Genomic DNA, 23,934 nt, shown 5'->3' on the forward strand with positions numbered 1-23,934 from the left:
TTGTACAGATCTCAAACTCAGTAACAGTGGAATCCTAGTGATAATGTACTATGGCTGGCTGCATATTTATGAACTGTCTTGTTATGTCAAGGAACATGTAAACTTCATTCAAGATACCTGGATGTGACATGGAGCCCATATTCACCTTGACACTTCATAGCATGCTTTTTTTTTAACACCAAATGATTTTTTAAAAAAACTGTTCAAGGATGCCAGGAAAAAATACTGGAAAAAACTAAGACATTGTCAATTCTGGTAAAAATATTTGTTTACACTTTGAATTATGCAAAATTGTGTGAAACTTACTGCATTCACTCATAAATTACATTTTGCACTTATGCAAAACCAAGTGAAATTTACGCCATTAATAAATACTAGTGTATATAGTATAAAAACACCAAATGAACAGTTATGATAGAATTAATGATACTACTGAAAATGGTTGGATGGCATATGTCTTCAGATACTATGGAATGAAAGAAAGCAGTTTTTGTCTTTATTTAAACATAAGCTAACATTGCATTTCTCACACATGACAAAGGTATAGCCTTTATAATTAGAGAACATTGTTGTCTTCTCATTTCACACTGGCCAATATTTGAAGGGTGGCCAGTGATTAAAGGGATCTAATCTTACATGCTTTGGAAGTAACGATGATCCCTCATATTTAAACCTATTGACCTCTGCTGGATCTGTGCTAGATAGTCTGCCTCACCATTTTGCTTCATGACCAATCTGACAAAGAGCTTGAGCCAGTCCATTTCTAAACTATTAAGTTGGTGCATAAGTTTGTAGCACTTTTCCATAAGATTAATAGACACAACAGATACAAATAACAGAAACTTTATTCATTAATAATATATTCACCTTCACTATCCACAACAATGTGCCAACACTGGTGTAGATTTTCACTTCTGTAACTACAGAAATCACATGGTTTTTGTTTTGAAGTGAAGACCTCATCGAGCCATGTTCAGAGTGCATTTTCATCCAGAAAGGAAGTTCGCTGAAGGTTATTCAACAGGGAACACAAAATGTGAAAATCTGAGGGCGAAAAATCAGGTGGATAAGGTCCCTGTAATCATGTTTTTTTGTCAGTCTAGCAGAATGTGGGCAGGCATTATAATGTAGTAGCATTACTTCATGCATTCTTCCTGGTCATTGTTCTTGGACTGTGTCTGCAAGATGTCTCAGCTGTTTACAATAAATTTCAGCAGTGGTGGTTACAACTCAGAGAAGCAATTCATAGTACATAAAAAATGGTTCAAATGGCTCTGAGCACTATCGGACTTAACATCCGAGGTCATCAGTCCCCTAGAACTTAGAACTACTTAAACCTAACTAACCTAAGGACATCACACACATCCACGCCCGAGGCAGGATTCGAACCTGAGACCCTAGCGGTCGCGCAGTTCCAGACTGAAGCACTTAGAACTGCTCAGCCACACTGACCGGCACAGTACATCACACCACTGCTGTCCCACCAGGTGCATAACATTATCTATTGTGGATGTGCACTTCTCTTTGTACAGGGAGTTGTTGCTTTGTTTGGGCTCAACCACTCTTTTCTTTTCCTTATGTTGTTTGGGCTCAACCACTATTTTCTTTTCCTTATGTTTGCATGAAGACACCATTCCTCGTCATCAGTAATGATACAGGACAGGAATGGTCGGTGTTGCAAGCAAGGATGCACACATGGCCACCCACTGATTTTTGTGATTTTGGCTTAGAACATGCACTATCCATACACTCGATTTTTAACCTTTCCCATTGCATGCAAATGTTGCACAATGGTGGAATGATGGCAGTTCATCACATTTTCCTGTTCTCAATTACAGTGGCATGGATCATTGTGGGTTAATGCATTTAAACAATATTCATCAAACCCTGAAGGTCTTCCTGAAGATGATGGGTCACTACTGTCAAAATGATCCTCCTTAGAACAAAAAACAATTTTCTTTCTGTGCTCTGTCCAATGGCATTATCCCCATAGATGGAGCAAATATTTCTGCCAGCCTCCACGGTTGTCACCCCTTTATTGACCGGAAACAGAAGAATACATTGGTAATGTTCCAATTTCTCCACTTGGCACTCCATTTTCTAGCATCCACAGCTCCACTCCCTATTTCCAAATGACAATATGCTAATATAAGCAATGGGAGTGCCAAACTGCAAAACAAAAATGCTACAAACTAAAGCACCACCATAATACTTCTGTTTATTGGCATGTATGCTGCTCTTTTTTTTTTTCAGTAAGTGGCGTGCTGTAGAGAATCCACAAATTTATTATAATTATTTCAATCAGATGGAAAAATGAACTTAAATATCATCATTTGGGTATAATTATTATATGGTGTTGTTACCTAATAAATCTACATTTCCCATACGTGAGTCGTAAACAGAAACAACGACAGGGCATGGTACTATTCTGTGTTCTCTCTTCTTTCTGTCAAACCTTTTCACTTCAGATTCTGGAAGCTTCCCAACAAAAGTACACAGAAAACAGACAATACTACTGCCTTTATACAAAATGGAGGAAATGTCCACTTTGTCAATGGCAGTAATGTACTCCTCAGAATATCCATGTACTTCTATCTTCCACTTCTTTTCACTTTGAAATTTACAGTCTGGTGTTCTATTCCTCTGGATTATTTCCACACTCTAAATCCTTAGCTTGAATAGGTGTACAGCTAGACTTATAGGGGTATAATATCTGTCAAAATAGATCTTGTTCTTGTCCCTTGGTATTTCCATTACGTGACAAATTACACGTTTCCAGATGATCCAATATCATTCAGTTTTTCTGTATCTTCGGGAGTTTTTCAGAAGCTTGTAGTACCACTATATCAGCGACAAGTTCATTATCATCATCCTCCAAAACATTATTTAAATTACGTATAGAACCTCTTGTAGTCTCAGGCTCACTACCGTATCAGCAGATTCCCGTCATTTACAGTTATAGTACGATCTTCATTGGAAATGTCAAAATCTAAGCCATATTCACTTTCAGACAAACATGAATTCTTCACAAGTCAACACTTTATGTGGTTCATTTTCAAACTACAAGACTGACTCCATTACAACAATCAAGCTACCATAAGAAACTAGAAGAAAGCAGAATGAAGGAAACACAAATTTGTTATTGTTTCAGTGTGGGTAGGAGTGTTCCTATGTGCTATTGCACATGTGCAAACAAAATTGAGTTCGGTAGCACTTAAAATTTATTAACAGAAAAACATGCTGAACTGAACAGAACACTCTCTAAAGGTTATAGAAGCTCTATATATATTTTTTCTGTTCACATCTTCTTGCTTGCAACTACCAACACTCACCATTAAAAGAGAGAACTGTGTGCCAGACCCACAATGCTACATGGAGCAACACACACTGTCACTTCATGAGTTCCGTAGCACATTATGGTGGGAAGATACTTTTCAATTACCTTCATAAAACAACATTGCCAATCTGCAAGACAGTTTCCAGCGTTAAACTTCAAGGACAACGACGAAAAGCAAATTGAAACTTTTCTTTGCATACCTGCAAAGTAGTGTAATGAAGGGTTAAATGAATAAGCAGAACATCTGAGACTGGAAACAAAACTCTGCAGCGACATAAAACCATGTGACCTACAGCTATGACGAACAGTTCAAAATACATGTGGCATGCTGTCATAGTTAACACAACAGCAAAAGTCACTGATAAAATTTATTAGTCCAAGATGAAATATTTCAATTGTAGGCTATAAGCAAACACATAGCTGGTACTGAAGCTGCAAATTCCCATTGATTATGAGTCAGGTGGTTCAAAGATGAAATTAGTGTAAGGTGTCAGAATGTCAAAGAAGAAGCCACTCTGAACAGAAATTTCTGTGAGAGAACATAAGTGAAATGAGAGGATTTCTCCTCTTATTTTACGACTGGTTTTGATCAGTGCAATAATCATCATATATTCTTTCTTTTTTAGTATATACCACATGCTGATCATGACCCTACACTATGATCATTTGTGTTTATCAGTTTTATTAATTACTTTACATCTTCTGATAGTGCTTACCTTAGCTACAACTTTTCATTGTTTGTATTACAGTTTAGAGGAAGATCGACATCTCTGATGATAATTGCATAGATAAAAACCTGTTATTAAATAAAAGAAAAAAATTTTGCAACTGAAGACAGTTTTGAATTCTACATATTTTAAACAGTGGGTCACTGGGTATTTCACTGTGATTACTGCCTGAATTGTCTAGATGGAGGCCCTCAGTAATGTGATGCATGAAGAAATTGGGCAAGTGAACATCTGAAACAGAACCTCATTCAACTGCATCTGATTTTTTTCACTGATAAGTGTAGTGGTTCGCTGACACCTGTGATTGTCATAAAAAAAAGTGGAGGCACACAGATGGCAATGCTTGTCTCAGGCATGTACTCCAAGGACTACAGCAGGGAAGTGGGTCAGTCATGTTTTGGGCCAGTATTATAGACATGTATCAGATGCGTCTACCTTTGCATGGCTAAGCATAATTTACATATTATATTTTTGATGTATGAGGATTGTTCAAAAAATTCCGGGACATTCGTAATTTCGCACCAATGGTGTGTTGGAGCGAAATCTCTGCACGCGCCTGTGTTTAATGTGTAACTGCCAGAAGTTTCATTGTTGTATGTCTGTTAAGTTATTGTTCAGTACTATACTGAATAGAATGTTGCATCACACAGATTGTGAATTTCAAGACGGCAGAGTTAGAGGAGCAATGTGCCTGCATTAAATTTTGTGTGTAACTCAAGAAAACCTTTACAGGGGCATACCAAATGACATAGGAAGCCTACAGCAATGAGTGCTTAAGCCATACTCGGCATTACAAATGGTTCACATGGTTTAAAAATGGCCAGGCAGAAGTTAAAGATGACCCTCGTTCAGGATGATCTCCAATGTCTATCAGTTATGCTCATATCAGGAATGTCAACGGAATTGATCATGCCAATCGAAGACTGACTTTCTGAAAGATTGCAGAAGAATGTAACATTTCAGTGGATCATGTCATGAAATCCACCTTGGAATCCATCATCTTGCTGCCAAGTTCATCTCATAGTTCAAGTCAACACCAGACAGACCTTCGCCTCACAATCTGTGAAGAGCTTTCGGATCGCGCAAATGAGAATGAGATGTTCCTTAAGAAAATTGTAACTGGTGATGAGATGTGAGTCTACAGTTATGACGTTGAGACCAAGGTTCAACCTTCAAAATTGGTTGCAGAAGGTTCTCCAAGACCTATAAAATCTTGTAAGGTCAGGTCAAATGTCAAAGTCACGCTGACAGTTTTCTTTGACTTTTAAGGATTAGTTCTCATTAATTCATGCCACAGGTACAATCTGTTACTTGATGGTACTATCGGGACGTGTTGCGATGCTTGCAAGAAAATGTGAGAAGTAAAAGCCAGAAATGTGGCGAGACAATTCATGGCTCTTCCATCATGATAACACACCCACACATTCAGCCCTGTTGGTGCATCACTATTGCACAAAAAATGAAATCACTGTGCTGCATCACTCTCCATACTCTCCAGACTTGACAGCTGCAGACACTTTTTTATTTTCAAAGTTGAAAACCCAATTGAAAGGACAAAGATTTGCAATGACAGATGAGATAAAAGCAAATTCGCATATGGCGCTTCGTGCGATCCAGCAAGAGGCATACCAAGCCTGCTTCTGGAAGTGGAAATGGCGTTGGGAGCAGTGTAGCAATTGTGGAGGAGAATATTTCAAAGCAGACCATGTACAACAAGTAAAAAGTAAGCACAGATAAATTCTGTGGATGAAATTCAAGAATTTTTTGAACAGATGTCGTTCATGTGTACCTCTTGCTGTTAAACAAGATTTGCTGGATAAAGTTCTTCTACTGAAACCAGCCAAATATTAAAGAAAAATGTAAACGGCAGCTTATAGTGTTATAAAAATTCATTTCTAAGATTATCATGCTTGCTTGAATTCTTTAAGCCATTACTAATAGAATGCCAAGGGGTCAACTAAGCTTACTTTTCCACAATGTTGAATTTGTCCCATATTGCAATAATGATGTGGTGTGTGAAATCATCTGTGTGTAACAGTAAGAGAGTAGAACACTGACAAAATTTATTTTGCATCTACATTAGTTTTTTGAATGTAAGTTGCAACGACAGAATGACGTCTAGTTTGGTTGAAAGGTGACAGTTTAGTTAACATCTTGCAATGCCTCCAAACACATTACTTATGATAAATCTCAAAGCAGAGGGTACATTAGCTGCAGTGAATACTATGCCATAAGCAATACCACAGGCACTGAGATTGGAAAGAGAAGAACTATATATAGTTAAAGGGAAGTGAAGTTTTCCTTTCATAAGTACTTTATATAGAGTGCAACACAACTGTGAAGTTTCTCAATATGTTCAATGTTTTGGTAAAATTTTACGTATGTCAGCGGCAGTGCAGTACAGCAATATTGGCGTCATTCAGAAATTCTTTCATTTATAAATACTGGCTGGCTATCTGTTAGACTTTTAATGCTATATGGCACCATAATTCACTCCTTTCTGTGCCAAAATCAGATTTAACACAAAATAGTAAAGATCATCCTTTCCTCTAGTGTTGTAACTATGCACTTCGCTATTATTTTTGAATCATGATAGGTTATTAACAACAAATTTCATAAGTGAATATATGTATTGGAAGGTACTGTGAATATCCACAATTCCTTAAAAATGACTGCAAGGTGATCTTTGGTGGGCTGCAGCTATTATTTTGATTACACACTTTTGTGCAAAGAATACCTTTTCTCTTGGTAATGAATTACTCCAAAATATTATGCCATGTGAAAGCAATGAATGAAAACAGGCATAGTAGGCTAATTTAACGATATGTTTATCACCAATATTTTCAATAACACTAACAGCATAAGTAGCTGAACCCAACCATTTCAGCTGATCATCAATGTGTTTCTTCCAATTCAGTTTCTCATCAATGCAAACAACCAGAAATTTTGAATATTCTGCCTCAGAAATTTTGAATATTCTGCCTTAGCAACAGACTTCTGTTCAAAGTCTTCATTTATCAATGGTGTTACATCATTTACTGTACAGAACTGTATATACTGCATTTTCTCAAATATCAGTGAGAGTCCATTAGCAGAGGACCACTTAATAATTTTCTGAAAGACATTATTTACAATTTCCTCAGCTACTCTTGCTTGTTGGGTGTGATTACTACACTCCTACCATCAGCAAAAAGAACTAGCTTTGTATCTTCATGAATACCACAGGTTGTCAAAGTCACTCAACAGCTACGAAATCATGGGGTACAAATTATTTAATAAACTTCCTCAATCTGTTCAAGAATTACCTGAACAATTATTCAAACAAACAATTCAGGACTGGCTAGACCTCCACCCATTCTATGACATAAGAGAATTTATCAAGTGTAATATAATACTATAATGTTAACAAGAAACCTGTTGTTTCTTTCAAACTATTAATTATATTTTAGTATGTATATGACGTTGTCTATTGCTGTAATGGCCGAATGACAATAAAATTATTATTATTATTATATTATTATTATTATTATTATTACAGAGTTACAAGTCAGTAATATACATTAAGAACAATAAGGGACCCGAGACTGAACCCTGTGGGACACCATTCTTGATACCTCCCCAGATACAGGACTCTGCTGATTTTTGCAGACTAACCTGTAATGTAATTTCACCCTTTAGTATTCTTCTAGTTAAATATGAATTAAACCATTTGAGCACTGTCCCACTCATACCACAATACTGCAGCTTATCTGGAAGAATTTCACGATTGAGAGATAACAAAATACCCCAACTGGTAATATTCAGTTATTCAGAGCATTAATATTTGATCAGTGAAAGCATATATAGCATTTCCTGTTCAAAAGACCTTCTGAAAACCAAACTGACACTTTGTTAGTACCGTATTTCATTTTTACAAATATGTGAAGCTACTCTTGAATACATTAATTTTTCAAGAATTTTGAATAAAGCTGTTAGAAGTGAGATTGGGCAGTAGTTGTTAGCATCAGACCTATCCCCTTTTTATGCAATGGTTCTGCCCAGAAAAATAACCTGTTTCAGTGAGCTACTACATATGTGGCTGAGAATCCTACTTATCTGTTGGGAATAAGCTTTTGGTACTTTGCTGGAAATGTCATCAATTCCCGCGAGCTTTTACTTTTGAGTGAATTGACTATTTTACTAATTTCAGTAGGAGAGGTGGGTTGAATTTCAATTTTATCAAATTGGATCAGTATTGCCTCTTCTGTATACAGCCTTGCATTTCCTAATGAATAGAGGGATCCTATTATGTCTACAACACTTAAAAAATATATAACCTTTTCACTGACTTTGAAAAACACAGTCTTCCTGTGCTCTCAGTTGTCCTGTTTCCCTTTTAACAATATTCCAAATTGTTTTAATTTTTAAATATCAGAGGTGCAAATCTCAGACATAATGCACACACTTCTGGACTTCTTAATAACTTTTCTTAATAAAATGCAGTAGTTGTTATAATGTTTGACTGTATCTGGATCATTACTTCTTCTAGTTATAAGATACATGTATCTTTTCTGTTTGCAAGATGTTTTTATTCCTTTAGTAAACTATGGCTTTTCAGATGGTTTCTTACAATTATGTTTCATTTTTTTGTTAGGGAAACAGTTATACTCACAGAGGTATCAAGAAATATGTTAAATTGTTAACTGAACACACTTTTTTTTGGAGGATTGTTTTGCATTACTGTATGGAGTTATGTCATTTACTGTAACTAGCTGTGAATCATAATCACACAAACCATTCTTAATAGAAAATGTTTTTATTTGATTAAATTTATCTTGGTCTATAAAAACACTATCTATCAGTGTGCTCCTTTCCTGTACTACCCGAGTAGGAAAAATCAATAACTAATGTCAATTTGAAAGCACCAAGTAATAATTCAAGGTCAAGCTTTCTAATACACTCTTTCCGAAAATCTACATTGAAGTCCCCATAAACAATAATTTGTTTCCCACTGTCTCACAGATTGCATGACAAAGCATCTAAGCTTTTCAAAATTAGCTGAAAATTTCCCAATGGAATTGATACACAGCTACAATTACCAAAATGTCATTATTTAGTTTAAGCTCACACCTGCATGCTTCTACGCGTTGATCTACACAAAATATTTTAGTTTCTAAATTTTTCAAACTATGATAAGTTTTAACATATACTCTCCATAGTGTCTCAACTTACATGTGCTGAGAGCTTATATCCACCTTCATTTAGATCTTTTCCATATCAGTGACTATTTGATGTTCAGACAGGCATAGTATATCTATGGTACCCTCAATTTCTAAATCTTCAAAACACACAAGAAGTGCATATAATTTGTTTTTTTAATCCCTTTATATTCTGGTGCAATATACTGACCTTATTTTTCCACTGTACTTTTATGAGAATCATGTGATATTTTACATCCCTAGTACCTACCCATCTGAGCTTCTCATTAAGCTTAATTTCATTCAATCTTGAGTAACAGCCTAAAAAAATGAGGTACTCCGAAGAGTTTCAGTGCCCCCCCCCCCCCCTCAACCCCCAAGAGATTTTGCTATCATCTGGCCAATTTACCTTGTCCACTCATTAAATTAATTATCCTAAAAGTGAACATCTCATAAAAAAACATTTGCATTAATATAAATGTCACATAATTCCCAGCATTCAATGCTATTACTAACATGAGTACACTACACCCCCACTGCCATAAGTAAAATTTAACCCACATTTTTTGATAGTTGGCAATCACAATATTAAGTCATTTCATTGTCTTGCACTTACAGTAAATTTACCCCAGAGAACCCCCTTTTTGCAGATTCATGGAGTATAATTATTAATGTAATGTATAAAAAGTCTTGACAGTTCACATACACCTTAAACACTCTCCCCTTTAATTTATGCCTAGGCTATAACCACTGTAGAACAAAATTATTTCTGAATTCTGTAATTTGAGATGCAAGTTGTATTTCAAATGCCAATGACCAGGTCAACCATTTCTTTAAATTTCTCCTTACATCCCAGTGTTACAGTGACAGCAACCAGCTATAATAATAATAATAATAATAAGTCACATATGAAGTTTTCCTTCCAGAAGCATTTGTTTGTGAAATAGTATTTTATGTTGGATATTGTGTGGACAAAACGACTTCAGGGTTAACCCAATAAATCATAAACAGTAGTTCTCATATAAATAACAGTTCTCATCTAGAAATGTCTATTATCAGATACTTAAGGAAGAACACACAAAATACAATGAATAAAAAAAAACAGCAGTGACACGCATTCTGAACTGCATCAACAATGCAATTAGGTGCAAATATTTGCTTACTCAATGGAGCCTGAAAACTACTCCCAAATATACAAATAGTGAAACTTCCCACCAGGAAAAGGTATTATGGGGTACTTAATATTTTGTACATACCTGATATTGCTCCATTATCAGTATTGGGTTGAAATAAAGTTGGAACGGTGACACCAGATCCAGATGCTGAAAGGAAAGCCCATTGTCCGTCAGTCATTGAACATAAATTACATCCTCGAGGAATCAACAATGAAAACTATTGTACTTACAACAGCCAAAGTTGTAATCACACAGGCCGTTGTGTACGCCCTGGTCACAACTGGCATCTGCATGTATTCTTGTAGGAATGTTTGGTATGCCATGGTTATATTGATCAATGGACGTTATAGAAGCATTGTTTACGCTACGAAGCCTACTACCTCACAACCACGTACATTGTCTGTATCACTTCATCGTAACACCATCAGCTGACATCATATACAACTAATTTTGTATGGACTCAAGGCAGCCAACCATGCTGGGCAACCTAATCACGTCGCGAGTGCCTGCCGACATTGCATTTAGGTTGGCTTACCTGAAATGCGGACACGTCAGTCGTATTTTATTTCAACGATATAAAATCGCTCCAAGAAGCTCTGCTGAATCATAGATTACATTTTACGATATTAAATGAGTGAAGCGACGATGGTACTGAATTACTTATTGTTTACTGAAAGAAGAACCCGTTTCTATTTTATTTCGTTAATGCTACTTCGTACGCGTCTATATTTTGTTATACGGCAGCTGAAAGTACGTAATTTACCACCCAAAGCAAGTTAGATGTCCTCAGGTTGCAACGAAGTATTTTTAACATAAGAAAATAGAACCGCTCTTCATAGAACTGCTAAAACAAATGATGATCTTGAATATTTACAGACAAAACGTCATTACCACTATAATTATCGACTGAAGTACTTGACCAATGATCTCTACAAGGTAACGTAGAAACTGGACGCGGTGTTGGTCCAGACGAATATTCTGTGAAACTGTTGTGCTCAATAAAGGAAAATATTAACAATAGTTGCTCACAGATACTTCCAATAGCAAATATTTATTCCAGTCAATCAGAAGTAAAATTCCCTATACGTGCTTTGTAAAGTAAAATTGTGACTTCAGCAAGTGGCAGCACTGTGTGTTTGAATTGTTTGTTTTGAAATGTGTAAAACAAAGTAAGAGGGAGTGAAAGTGAAGTAGTTCGTGTGAAAGTGAAAGTATTTATGTAACCGTACCGTGTAATGAACTTATGGTCATGGGGACACGGAGTTCCGAAAAAATACGGAACTGATACGATTTTTGAAGCAAATTCGTGTATTATCGATCTAATCGGCAAAGAGTCTTTCGAAATTGTCAGCTGTCATGAGTAGTCCATAAAGTTAATTCTGTGTATGAAGTGTTTTGCAAGATTTGACATACACTGAAAATAAATGGATAATAATCAGGTAACACCTGATGACAGTAAACAGGGTAAGTTATTTGCTGTGCTATATGCCGCCGTGTAATTTATTTGAATGAAAGTGACGCCAAAGAATCTAAAAATAGCAACTAGTAGAGGATTTAAGTCTTAAAATTTCACTGTCATCGTACTTACACGTAAGAGAAACACTTTTTATGCATTGACATCGGACGAAAGTAAATTTGCAAGAAATTACATGACTAAATAATAAAATTTTCATTTGAGATAATTTTTTAATCGTTCCTTGCCTGTACCAAAAAAATGAGTAACTAATGTTATTTACAGGTCATGAGATACTGCAAGCGCTATATGACTTCCGCGCAACATTTGCTAAGACATTAAGTTTTCGCGAAGGAGACTTATTTGTTTTACACCACGGCCACACAAAGCAACGAAACTGGTGGCAGGTTGTCAATGAGAAAGGACAAGTTGGTTATGTCCCATCTAATTACGTTGCCACCATTCAGGTGAGAAAGTAAGCGACATACAGTGTTGCCTCTTTCGTATATTAAGCGTAACTGTTATTTCAGTAGACATCTGCTATGTGCTGGAAGTAAAATATCACTTCTCATTTAACTAGTTGTGCATATCTGTTGTCTTCAAAGAAACTGACTTCATTCTAAAGCGTTAACGACTTGTTAACTTCCCTACTTAAAATAATTAAATAATTTACTACAAGCCAAATAGAGGTTATAGAATTGCTTTAGGAATTGTTTGTAAATGTATGCGTTCAATACTAAGACATGTTGTACATTTATATTACAGAGGCAGAAATATGGTTTATGTTGAAGGATGATTGATACCATATTAATTTATATACATCATTGTTTCATTTTCACATACTGCATAGGAAATACAACAGCTTGTACATTTGTGTATGTGCTCTGAATCTTCTAGTTATATTATGATATTTAGGGCTACACGATCCTGTGTCATCTGTTCTTTGATATACAGCAGAATTCTTTCATGTAGCTCCTGCTCCTTGTGCTGCGGTGTGCAAAGTGATAACATATGAAGGAGATCTCGATTTATGGAAAGTTTTGATTGACATTAGTGTGCTTAGTGTAAGTGAAATTTTCTATTGATGGTGGGGTCAGAGTGTTTCAGTCAGTAGTTATTTAAACAGAATTTCCCATAACAAATGAAATATTGGCTAGTTTCCAAATAGACCACTCTTTGCTATATCTCATATGACACAAGTCATGAAATCTCATATAATAGCGGCATAAGAGCACTGACTCATTGGGAAGTGCTTACGCGTACATAATCATGCACAGATGCTTTACAAAACTGAGGTGTAATGGTAAATCAGCATTGATAACGCCTCAAAAATATTGTGGAAGGCTAATTAAATCATTAGAGATTTAACTCATTCGTTCATGAATGCTTTGCACTTTATAAATCACATCGGGAAGGAGACTCTTCAGGGTTATGGAAAGAGACAAGTTATACATTAACAGTACAGAAGCAAAGATCTATTCCACTTACCATATCCCCCAAAAAATTCCCACCAAACATTCCACTAACCTCCGAACCTAAAGAAAACAGAAAAAAATGTTGTCAACATATCCTCCCAAACCTCAATTCTACAGAAGTTTCATTTCTATCCAGAGGCCACACGTGCAATCCTACATCGAAGTTGTCATGATAGACTCATCAAAAACCTTCTCTCCTTCTCCTGATCCCTACAGTATGAACCTTTCTTCGCTGCCAGTTCCTCTAACCACAACCAACTTAATCCCAACACAGAACATTTCCTGTCCAAGTTCATATCCCAATCAATAAGTAACCCTCCCACCTAACCAGCCTCTGGCCACCTCCATGAATTTCTCTCTCTTCAACTTGGCCTCACCATCCTTCCCCAGGTCCCTCCCCAAGAACAGAAACCTCTCAATAGGAGAAAGAATAGCCTGTTCATAACTTCAAGACAGACCCTGATTTAACCATCCTCCCTGCAGACAGAGGCTCCACCACTGTCATCGTGAATCACAGTGATTACCTGGCTGAAGGCTTCCACCAGTTGTCTGACTCTGTCGTAGTGATCCCATCCCAGAAGTCCAGAAAAACTGCCAATCCCTACTCAAAACATTGGGCCCACCCCAGAATCTCTCCCTGAATCCATTTCCCCCACACCCTTCCCCACACTTATCTCCTATACACTTCTCAACATCTGTAAACCCAACAATCCTGGACACTCCATTGTAGCTGATTACTTTGTTCCTGCTCTTGTCAATGAACACCCCCAATCGTTTCCTGTAGACAAGCTTCTCTCATCAAAGATGCAAGCCACGTCATTCATCAACTCTCTACCATTACCACCTCAGTCCCTTCTCCACTGTTGATACCATCTCCATAAATGCCAACATCCTTCATGCCCATGGCTGTGCTGGTATTGAACACTACCTCTCCCAATGTTCTCCTGCAAAACCACTTTCTTTCTCCATATACACCTCACCAATTATATCCTCACTCCCAAATACTGCCTTGAGAGGAATGTATACAAACCAGTCTTCGGCATAGCCATGGTCACACACATGGCACCCTCCTATGATGCCAACCCGCCAGTGAGCCACCTATAGAAAACCTTCCTAGCCTCCCAAACTTCTTGTCTGGTTCACATTCATTCATACTCTGGATACTTCATACTCATACTCTTCACCTTCATACTCTGGATCCCTGGCAAGACACCTTAATCCTCATTTCTCCACAGCCTCAGCATCTTTTGCGCCAGCGACTTCGCCTGATCCTTCTCAGCCCAGTATGCCACCTTCCTGGATGCTGATCTCCGACTCTATGATGGCTCCATCCATACCACTGGCCATATCACCACCCTCAAGAACCAGCTGCTGAGTAGCAAACCCCCCCCCCCCCCCCCCCCCCCATCATCCAGTATATCATCCCGTATTGCTGGAGCAACTGAACTATTGTGCCACTCCCAAGCCCTTATCACAGGGATCATATCTCACGGGAAGACCCAGGTGCAAGACCTGCCTGATTCACATACCCAGCACATCCTGTCCCATTAGAGACAGGGCCAATCTTTGAAAGCAGCCACATTGTATACCAGCCCTACTTCAATTTCTGTGCAGCATTTTATGTAAGCACGATCACCAACCATCTTTCCAGCAGAATGAATGGCCACTGTCAAATTGGGGCACAGAAAAGACTTGATTACCCATGACATAGCATGCACCTTGGCACGACATGCTAGAGTTCAATGGCAGCTTCACAGTCTCCCCTCCCTCTTTCCTGTCACCAGCCTCCCATTCCATGCCTTCATGTGGCCATCATTGTGCCCCGCATGAACTCCAACCTGGTGCCTCTGTCTCTCATTCCTTTCCTGTACACCTGGTGCCCACCATCTTTCTCCCACTGTCCCATATAACAGCTCCTTTGCCCTGAAACGCCGTGCTAAACCCGCAGGACAGGACAGGTAGTTGGAATTGTTGAAAGGGGCCCAAATGAGCCGCTGTCAGGTACACTCACGCACATATAACTTTATTTATTTGACCAAACATTACAGTACAAATTCATGAACTTAGTCATTGGCTGAATACACCACACTATCCTATGCCTTAAGGGCACAACCACAAAAAAAGCTAAAAGCCATTAACTCAAAATTCAGACACCAGAAAGAATATTTAGAAGGCAGAAAGCCTCACGTTAAGTAAGTTCTATAAATTGGCTGAAGGCCCAAAAATCTAACATTTCGAAAGTGACTTTTGTAATTTAAAGACGGCTGAAGGCATGATTTAAGACTCAATGGGGGGGGGGGGGGAAAAAAAAGAGAGAGAGAGAGAGAGAGAGAGAGAGAGAGAGGAGGAGGAGGCAGAAGGCCTTATCTTTAATTAGGCTGAAGGCCCCAAACAATCTTACACTTGACAAGCAAGGAATTTTAATTTTAAAACGGCTTAAGGCCCAGGACTTAAAACACGACTAAAACAGTTCAGCTTTAATTCAAAACCATCGGCTATGAACCATACAAATACACACAACAGAAAATAAGAAAAGGCAGGGCAGCTAATGGTGCTCAGAAGTTTCGGGGATCGGCCACTACTTGAAATACTAACGTTCACTTAGGTGAGACAGGCAGTCACCCCAACCATTCTCGATCTGACTCCTCGCACACAGCACAGTCGAAAACTATAAGCACCAGATTAAAGATAGTACAAGGTGCTAATATCGATACACACCGCTGCTGCCTCTTATGGAGAGAGCGAACAACAGCATAATCACATAAACCGCAGGAAAACAAACACAGAATAGGAGCCAAGGTTTAAACCAACGCATACATGATTTCATTAATCAAAATGGTTTATAGCGAAGATGTTATGAACAGAAAGAGTATGTTTAAGTGGTGTAGGGAGTTTAGTGGAGACAGAGTAAATGTATATGATGAACAGAGGAGTGGAGGACTTTCCGTTTTGTCTAATGAGTTGGTGCAAAAAATCAAGGAAACTGTTTGTAAAGACCACTGGTTGACATTGGATGAAATTTCTGCGATGTTTCCACAGCTCTCCAGAATTCGCTTAGACAAGACACTCACAGAAATGCTGGACTACCAGAAACTGTGTGTGCAAGCTGGGTCTCAAAACAACTGACAGAGCAGCGCAAGAAAAATTGGGTCAGTAGTGCCTGTGATTTTCTTGATTGACTTGAATTGGAGGGTGAGGATTTTCTGAGCTCTATTGTGACTGGAAATCAAATGTGGATGGCTCTTTACATGCATGAGACTAAAATCCAGTCATCACAATGGCGTCACATCAATTATTCATCTGTCAAAGAATTCAAAACCACAATTTCGTGCAACTAAATCATGGCCTCAGTGTTTTGGGACCAAAGGTATCCTTTTGATCAAATTTCTGCCTCAGGCTGATACCATCAACGCACAAAAATATTGCGAGACACTAGAAAACTCATATGAAACAATCAAAACAGGAGGAGGAGAATGGTGATGAGAGGATTATACTTGTTGCATGATAATGCCCATGCTCACACAGCCTTAGTCAACAAGATGCTCTAGGACACATTTGATGGAGATATTTTGAAACATCCCCCTGGATTCCTCTGACTTAGCAACTTCAGATTATTATCTGTTCATCTCCCTGAGGGCACACAAGTGGACTTAAAATTTTGACCGACTAGTAGGTGCTGAAAGAGGTTTTGAAGTGGGAGGAGGATCTGGTGCAATTTCTTTGAGAAAGAAATAAAGAAGCTTGTGCCATGGCTCACCACATGCACTGAACGGGATGACGATTATATGGGAAAGTTGGCAACAAGCATATCAACAATACCCTATAATTATTTTCAAATAAACTAAAAAATATATATAAAAATCCAGTACTCCTACTTTCTGAACATGCTTCTGCCTTTCCATTTAATGGTCTTCTTGGTGCTGGTTACATTTGGATGTGATTTGTGAGTTTTACGTACTTGTTTTCTTCCCTTCCAGCCGTATAAAACATTTCAGTCTTGACTATATAATCTCCATTGTTGGTTCTGACATGCTATTTTTTTTCCAAATTTTACAGAAGTGTGCATCATGCAGGAAAGGTTGCCCATTGTGGCATATATATTTGTGCCTTTCTCTTTTTGCATCCTGGGGAGGGGTGGTGTGGGGAGCATCAAGTACCTGCACAGTGGTAGCCTCCTGGCTCTGCATTGATCGGATCGCACTGTTGATACCTGAGCTGGAAACCCCCCACATATGTCAAGGAGTAATTGTCTATCATGGCTGGGGCATAGGAACTTGGGCAATGATTTACTGGCCAGTAACTGTGGCTGTTTCTCACCAGTGGTGAGAACCCATTTTTGTGGTGGGTGGTACTGTGGCGGAAGACTCACTCATGAAGCGAATTAAACTTTCTTCCGCTCTTGGACACATGGCCCCAGCAGTCCACTCAGAAAGTAAGACTTAACGCCACAGAGAGATGTGGCCCCAAAATGTTTCTTTCCCTGTTTATGCCATGAGAGGAATATAGGGCCCCGAGATACGAGGGGAAATATGCCCCCCCCCCCCTCCCCTGCCGCGTACTTAGTTGTTTAAGGAAAAATGTGGATTCCTTTTTGTTTGCAAACAGTCTCTGTATGGTGCAGGGCATCATCTTCCACCACAGTCTGCTTCCAAAGACTATGATGAGTTACATGCCGGGATGTGTATTTCATCCATTGTGTCCAGGGGGACCAAAGGACAACAAGGTTGGAGCCTTCATTTTGGCCTTAGAAGGTAACTCGTTGCGTAAAAAGGTCAAGCTGATGGTGTAACGATGTGATGTGACGCTGCATGTTCCCCCTCCCATGCGGTGTTACAAATGCCCAAGATTTGGGCATATGTCTTCGTGTTGCAACAGTAGCCCCATCTGTAGTGATTGCAGATGTCTGTTGTACATGATCGCTCCTTGTGCCCCTGCCCCCATCAGTGTCAACTGTGGGGACCATTGTTCATCGTGTTGACTGGACTCTCCAAAGAGAAAAGAAAATCTGAGGATGCAAGACTCTTGACAGTAGCCCCATCTGTAGTGATTGCAGATGTCTGTTGTACATGATCGCTCCTTGTGCCCCTGCCCCCATCAGTGTCAACTGGGGGGACCATTGTTCATCGTGTTGACTGGACTCTCCAAAGAGAAAAGAAAATCTGAGGATGCAAGACTCTTGACTGACTCTCGTATCAAGAAGCCAAGAAGAAACAGCATCGTCTGCATCCTAGACGATATTACCATTGTCCTCTGTGTCTTCTATGTTGGGCCCTCAGGACCACTAGACTACACCGCCTCCCCGGCGGTTGGCGATCCTCCTCCTCCCTCTCCCCCCCCCCCCCCCCCCCCCATGCTCTTGAAGTTTAGTGTTCCCACACACATCAGTTGTGCAGATGGGTCTTATTCAGCCATTGATCTTTCTATTTGCAGCCCATGTCATCTCCGCTTTATCCATTGAAGAGTCCGTGATGATGTTTGTGACAGTAATCAGAGACCATTTGTCTTGATCCTCCCATCCTCCTGGGGCATCCACCCAGATGGGCTCGCAACAAAGCTGATTAAGGTGCCATCGCCTTTTCCATCATCCTTAGTGTCACGCCACAAGGAGGTATGGATGTGGCTGTCCAAACCTCGGTGGACTCCCAAAATCACTGTGGCCATTATAGAGCTTAGATGTGCCTTCCGACGCCATAAGTGACATCCATTGAATAAGCACTTAATTACCTTTAAATGGCTTCATGCTTGGGTCTGCCACCTCATGAAATGACAGAAATGAAAATGCTGAGACAGTATGTTGCTGCCATTGGACACTGTACCCCTCCCTCACAGCTTTGGACAAAGATTGAGTGCCTCGGTGTACACCAGTCCCCCACAGGTGTACGCAGTATCTCTCTGAATGCTGTTGGCTACACGGACGCACTGTCATCAAATATTTTGCTTCGTATTATTGCTCGAGCCTCTGTAGCTGAGAATTATCAGCCTGCATTTCGTCCTTAAAAAAAGCAGATGGAGCAAAGTCACCTGGAGCTTTGTTCAGTGAGTGGGAATTCCTCAGTGCACTAACTCCTTGCCCCAACATAGATCCAGGGCCAGATCACATCCTCAGCCAACGCTCAGATATCTATTAGTGAATTTCCAGTGTTATGTCCTTGCAATTTTCCACCATATCTGGAGCAAGGGTGAGTTCCCGTCTCAGTGATGAGACTCAGAGATGGTACTGAAATGAACAGCTATCACCCAGTTAGTCTCACTAATGCAAACTACTGGAACATATTGTGAGCCAGCAGGTACCTTTGAGTCTTGAGGTTTTTTGGCTCTGTCCCAAAGTGATTTTTGCCCAGGTTGTTCTACTGCTGAAAATTTTGTCTGCCTGGAATCTGCCATCTGGTCAACTTTTGCCTGGTGTTGTCATATTATTGCTGTCTGTTTTGACTTGCAAAAGGCTTATGACACCGCATGAAGTCAAAACATTCTCATTAACCTACATGAGTGGGTTCTCTAGGGCCAATTCTTGATTTTTTTTTAAATTTATTTTTTCCCCCATGGTTTGTACGCCATCCTTTGATCTGTCTTGCTCTATCTTTGGACGAAAAGACACTATTAATCCCATGGTTTTTTGCTGCCTGTTCCAGGCTGTCCTTGATGTATTTCTGGGTTTGGAAGTGGTATATGCTGATGGCTCTGTGGTTGATGGATGAACTGGTTTTGCCTGCACACATGCAGAGTGCAGTGAACTATGCTTCCTGATGCAGTGAATTTGCTGCATAATTGGTGGCCATTGCTCCAGCCCTCGGCCACATTTGTTCAAGTGAAACATTATTAATCGGCAGTGATTTCCTTAGTAGTCTTCAGGCTATCGACCAGTGCTAATCTCTACATCCATTGCTAATGACTATCCAGGATCTCCTGTATGACCTCCATCAGTCTGAAAGGTTTGTTGTCTTTGTTTGGACCCCAGATCACATTGAGATCCCAGGGAATGAACATGTTGGCTATGTGGGCTGTCAAGATGCCAACTTTGGAGATGATGGTGCCAGAACCAGATCTTTGATTGTTGGAGGCTTGGAAAACAGGATAGTTTCCATGAAAGTGTGCAATGGCTTCCATGAATAAACTGCAAACCTGTAAGGGGACCAAGACCACGTGGCAGTCTTCCCTTCATACTTCTCGGAGGGACTCTGCTGTTCTTTAGTGGCTGTGCATTGGCCACCCTTAGGTGACTCATGGCCACATACTACAACGTGAGAATTCACCCCACTGGTGGTGAGGTGGTTCAGTCCACACTGAATCTGCCCTAATTTGGCCACCTTACAGTGAAACCCCAAACTTGCTGACCTGCTACCTTTATTCACAGACGACACCAAAGTGGCTGATCTGGTTTTACATTTTACTTACAAAAATGGTTTGTATTTGTCTCAGTGATGTTGTTGTTATTGTGGTCTTCAGTCCTGAGACTGGTTTGATGCAGCTCTCCATGCTACTCTATCCTGTGCAAGCTTCTTCATCTCCCAGTACCTACTGCAACCTACATCCTTCTGAATCTGCTTAGTGTATTGATCTCTTGGTCTCCCTCTACGATTTTTACCCTCCACGCTGCCCTCCAATGCTAAATTTGTGATCCCTTGATGCCTCAAAACATGTCCTACCAACCGATCCCTTCTTCTAGTCAAGTTGTGCCACAAACTTCTCTTCTCCCCAATCCTATTCAATACCTCCTCATTAGTTACGTGATCTACCCACCTTATCTTCAGCATTCTTCTGTAGCATCACATTTCGAAAGCTTCTATTCTCTTCTTGTCCAAACTGGTTATCGTCCATGTTTCACTTCCATACATGGCTACACTCCATACAAATACTTTCAGAAACAACTTCCTGACACTTAAATCTATACTCGATGTTGACAAATTTCTCTTCTTCAGAAACGATTTCCTTGCCATTGCCAGTCTACATTTTATATCCTCTCTACTTCGACCATCATCAGTTATTTTACTCCCTAAATAGCAAAACTCCTTTACTACTTTAAGTGTCTCATTTCCTAATCTAATCCCCTCAGCATCACCCGATTTAATTTGACTACATTCCATTATCCTCGTTTTGCTTTTGTTGATGTTCATCTTATATCCTCCTTTCAAGACACTGTCCATTCCGTTCAACTGCTCTTCCAAGTCCTTTGCTGTCTCTGACAGAATTACAATGTCATTGGCGAACCTCAAAGTTTTTATTTCTTCTCCATGAATTTTAATACCTACTCCGAATTTTTCTTTTGTTTCCTTCACTGCTTGCTCAATATACAGATTGAATAACATCGGGGAGAGGCTACAACCCTGTCTCACTCCTTTCCCAACCACTGCTTCCCTTTCATGCCCCTCGACTCTTATAACTGCCATCTGGTTTCTGTACAAATTGTAAATAGCCTTTCACTCCCTGTATTTTACCCCTGCCACCTTCAAAATTTGAAAGAGAGTATTCCAGTTAACGTTGTCAAAAGCTTTCTCTAAGTCTACAAATGCTAGAAACGTAGGTTTGCCTTTCCTTAATCTTTCTTCTAAGATAAGTCGTAAGGTTAGTATTGCCTCACGTGTTCCAACATTTCTACGGAATCCAAACTGATCTTCCTCGAGGTCCACTTCTACCAGTTTTTCCATTCGTCTGTAAAGAATTCGCGTTAGTATTTTGCAGCTGTGACTTATTAAACTGATAGTTGGGTAATTTTCACATCTGTCAACACCTGCTTTCTTTGGGATTGGAATTATTATATTCTTCTTGAAGTCTGTGGGTATTTCGCCTGTCTCATACATCTTGCTCACCAGATGGTAGAGTTTTGTCATGACTGGCTCTCCCAAGGCCATCAGTAGTTCTAATGGAATGTTGTCTACTCCCGGGGCCTTGTTTCGATTCAGGTCTTTCAGTGCTCTGTCAAACTCTTCACGCAGTATCTTATCTCCCATTTCATCTTCATCTACATCCTCTTCCATTTCCATAATATTGTCCTCAAGTACATCGCCCTTGTATAAACCCTCTATATACTCCTTCCACCTTTCTGCCTTCCCTTCTTTGCTTAGAACTGGGTTGCCATCTGAGCTCTTGATATTCATACAAGTGGTTCTCTTCTCTCCAAAGGTCTCTTTAATTTTCCTGTAGGCAGTATCTATCTTACCCCTAGTGAGACAAGCCTCTACATCCTTACATTTGTCCTCTAGCCATCCCTGCTTAGCCATTTTGCACTTCCTGTCGATCTCATTTTTGAGACGTTTGTATTCCTTTTTGCCTGTTCATTTACTGCATTTTTATATTTTCTCCTTTCATCAATTAAATTCAATATTTCTTCTGTTACCCAAGGATTTCTACTAGCCCTCGTCTTTTTACCTACTTGATCCTCTGCTGCCTTCACTACTTCATCCCTCAGAGCTACCCATTCTTCTTCTACTGTATTTCTTTCCCCCATTCCTGTCAATTGTTCCCTTATGCTCTCCTTTAAACTCTGTAGAACCTCTGGTTTAGTCATTTTATCCAGGTCCCATCTCCTTAAATTCCCACCTTTTTGCAGTTTCTTCAGTTTCAATCTGCAGTTCATCTCAGTGATGTAGGGCACATTAACTTTGTCAGTCGCTTGAGGGATTGGAGGGGCACTCAGTCACTTGCTCCAACCCAAGGAGCCAATGGCTGCCCATGTTTGGTCCAGCCTGGCTCCTGCCCTTCCCAAAATTCTTCTTATTCTTTTACATATGTTCGTTTACTGTTTCATTGTTGCTCTCTTTCCTGAGATGTTACCAGCTTATTCATGTTGCTAGTTACCTTGAGATAATGGAGGATGTGGAAGCACTGGTCATTTGCAGAGGATGTATCTTCCAGTTCATGATGTGTCCCAGGGATCTCAAGCTGGAGCAACTCTACCACATTCATCCTCTTACCCCTCTCTGCTCTACTTGATTCTCTCTATCCATATTCTTGATTCTTGGATACAGTTTGGTTCATTGTGTTTTGTCTTTTGCTTCCGTTCTCTTTGGGGACTATTCATGACTTGATTCACAAAGGATTGAAGGACCAATGATCTCATAGTTTGGTCCCTTTAACCCTATCTCCTACTCATCTTGAGCATTACTCTCTTGTAACAAACTTGGTACGTGTTACTATCACACCCCATTACTACCTCAACATAGTAGAGGGATAAATTTATCACTGGGACCCAAAGCAGCTGACAAAGAACTTTGCAAATACGTGGTGAGGCATGGGATTCACTACATATGTCCTGAATGTCAAGGTTAGCCAGACAGTAAGGTGTTCACTGCATAGCCTTCGTTCTCACTTTTGAATGGCTAGTCTCCACTTAAAGTAATATTCATGGTTTAATATGTGTTCTGAAGCCCCATATATCTCTGCTGATGCAGTGCTTTAAATGTTAACTCTTTGGGCATATGCCTTTCTGGTGTACATGCAATACAATTTGTGGAGTCTGTGGTCAACCACTTCATAAAAACGCAATACGAGATCTGCCACTTACATTATTAAGGAGATTACTGCTGCATGGCACTAATAAGGAATCCACTGTCCTATAGTGCCACCTCTTTTGTCATCCTAGATTAACCCAC

General features: G+C 39.6%; 2 protein-coding genes across 4 annotated transcripts in view; one reads left to right on the top strand and one right to left on the bottom strand.

The window, feature by feature from the left end:
- The window catches only part of LOC124549778 (derlin-2), a 79,129-nt gene extending 68,234 nt beyond the window's left edge, over positions 1 to 10,895 (bottom strand). The window contains exons 1-2 of the mRNA XM_047125267.1: positions 10,648 to 10,895; positions 10,499 to 10,564 (exon numbers count right to left, since the gene is read on the bottom strand). Of these exons, the coding sequence (XP_046981223.1) occupies positions 10,499 to 10,564; positions 10,648 to 10,740 (159 nt within the window). The 5' untranslated portion in view covers positions 10,741 to 10,895. The remainder of the gene's footprint in view (positions 1 to 10,498; positions 10,565 to 10,647) is intronic.
- Positions 10,896 to 11,566: 671 nt separating this feature from the next.
- Positions 11,567 to 23,934, top strand: part of LOC124549742 (NCK-interacting protein with SH3 domain) — a 95,425-nt gene continuing 83,057 nt past the window's right edge. For all 3 annotated transcript variants that reach the window (XM_047125264.1, XM_047125266.1, XM_047125265.1), the window contains exons 1-2: positions 11,567 to 11,881; positions 12,156 to 12,337. In XM_047125264.1, the coding sequence (XP_046981220.1) occupies positions 11,842 to 11,881; positions 12,156 to 12,337 (222 nt within the window). In that variant the 5' untranslated portion in view covers positions 11,567 to 11,841. The remainder of the gene's footprint in view (positions 11,882 to 12,155; positions 12,338 to 23,934) is intronic.

This window comes from Schistocerca americana, chromosome 1, assembly GCF_021461395.2.
Source record: "Schistocerca americana isolate TAMUIC-IGC-003095 chromosome 1, iqSchAmer2.1, whole genome shotgun sequence".
NCBI classification, from domain to species: domain Eukaryota; kingdom Metazoa; phylum Arthropoda; class Insecta; order Orthoptera; family Acrididae; genus Schistocerca; species Schistocerca americana.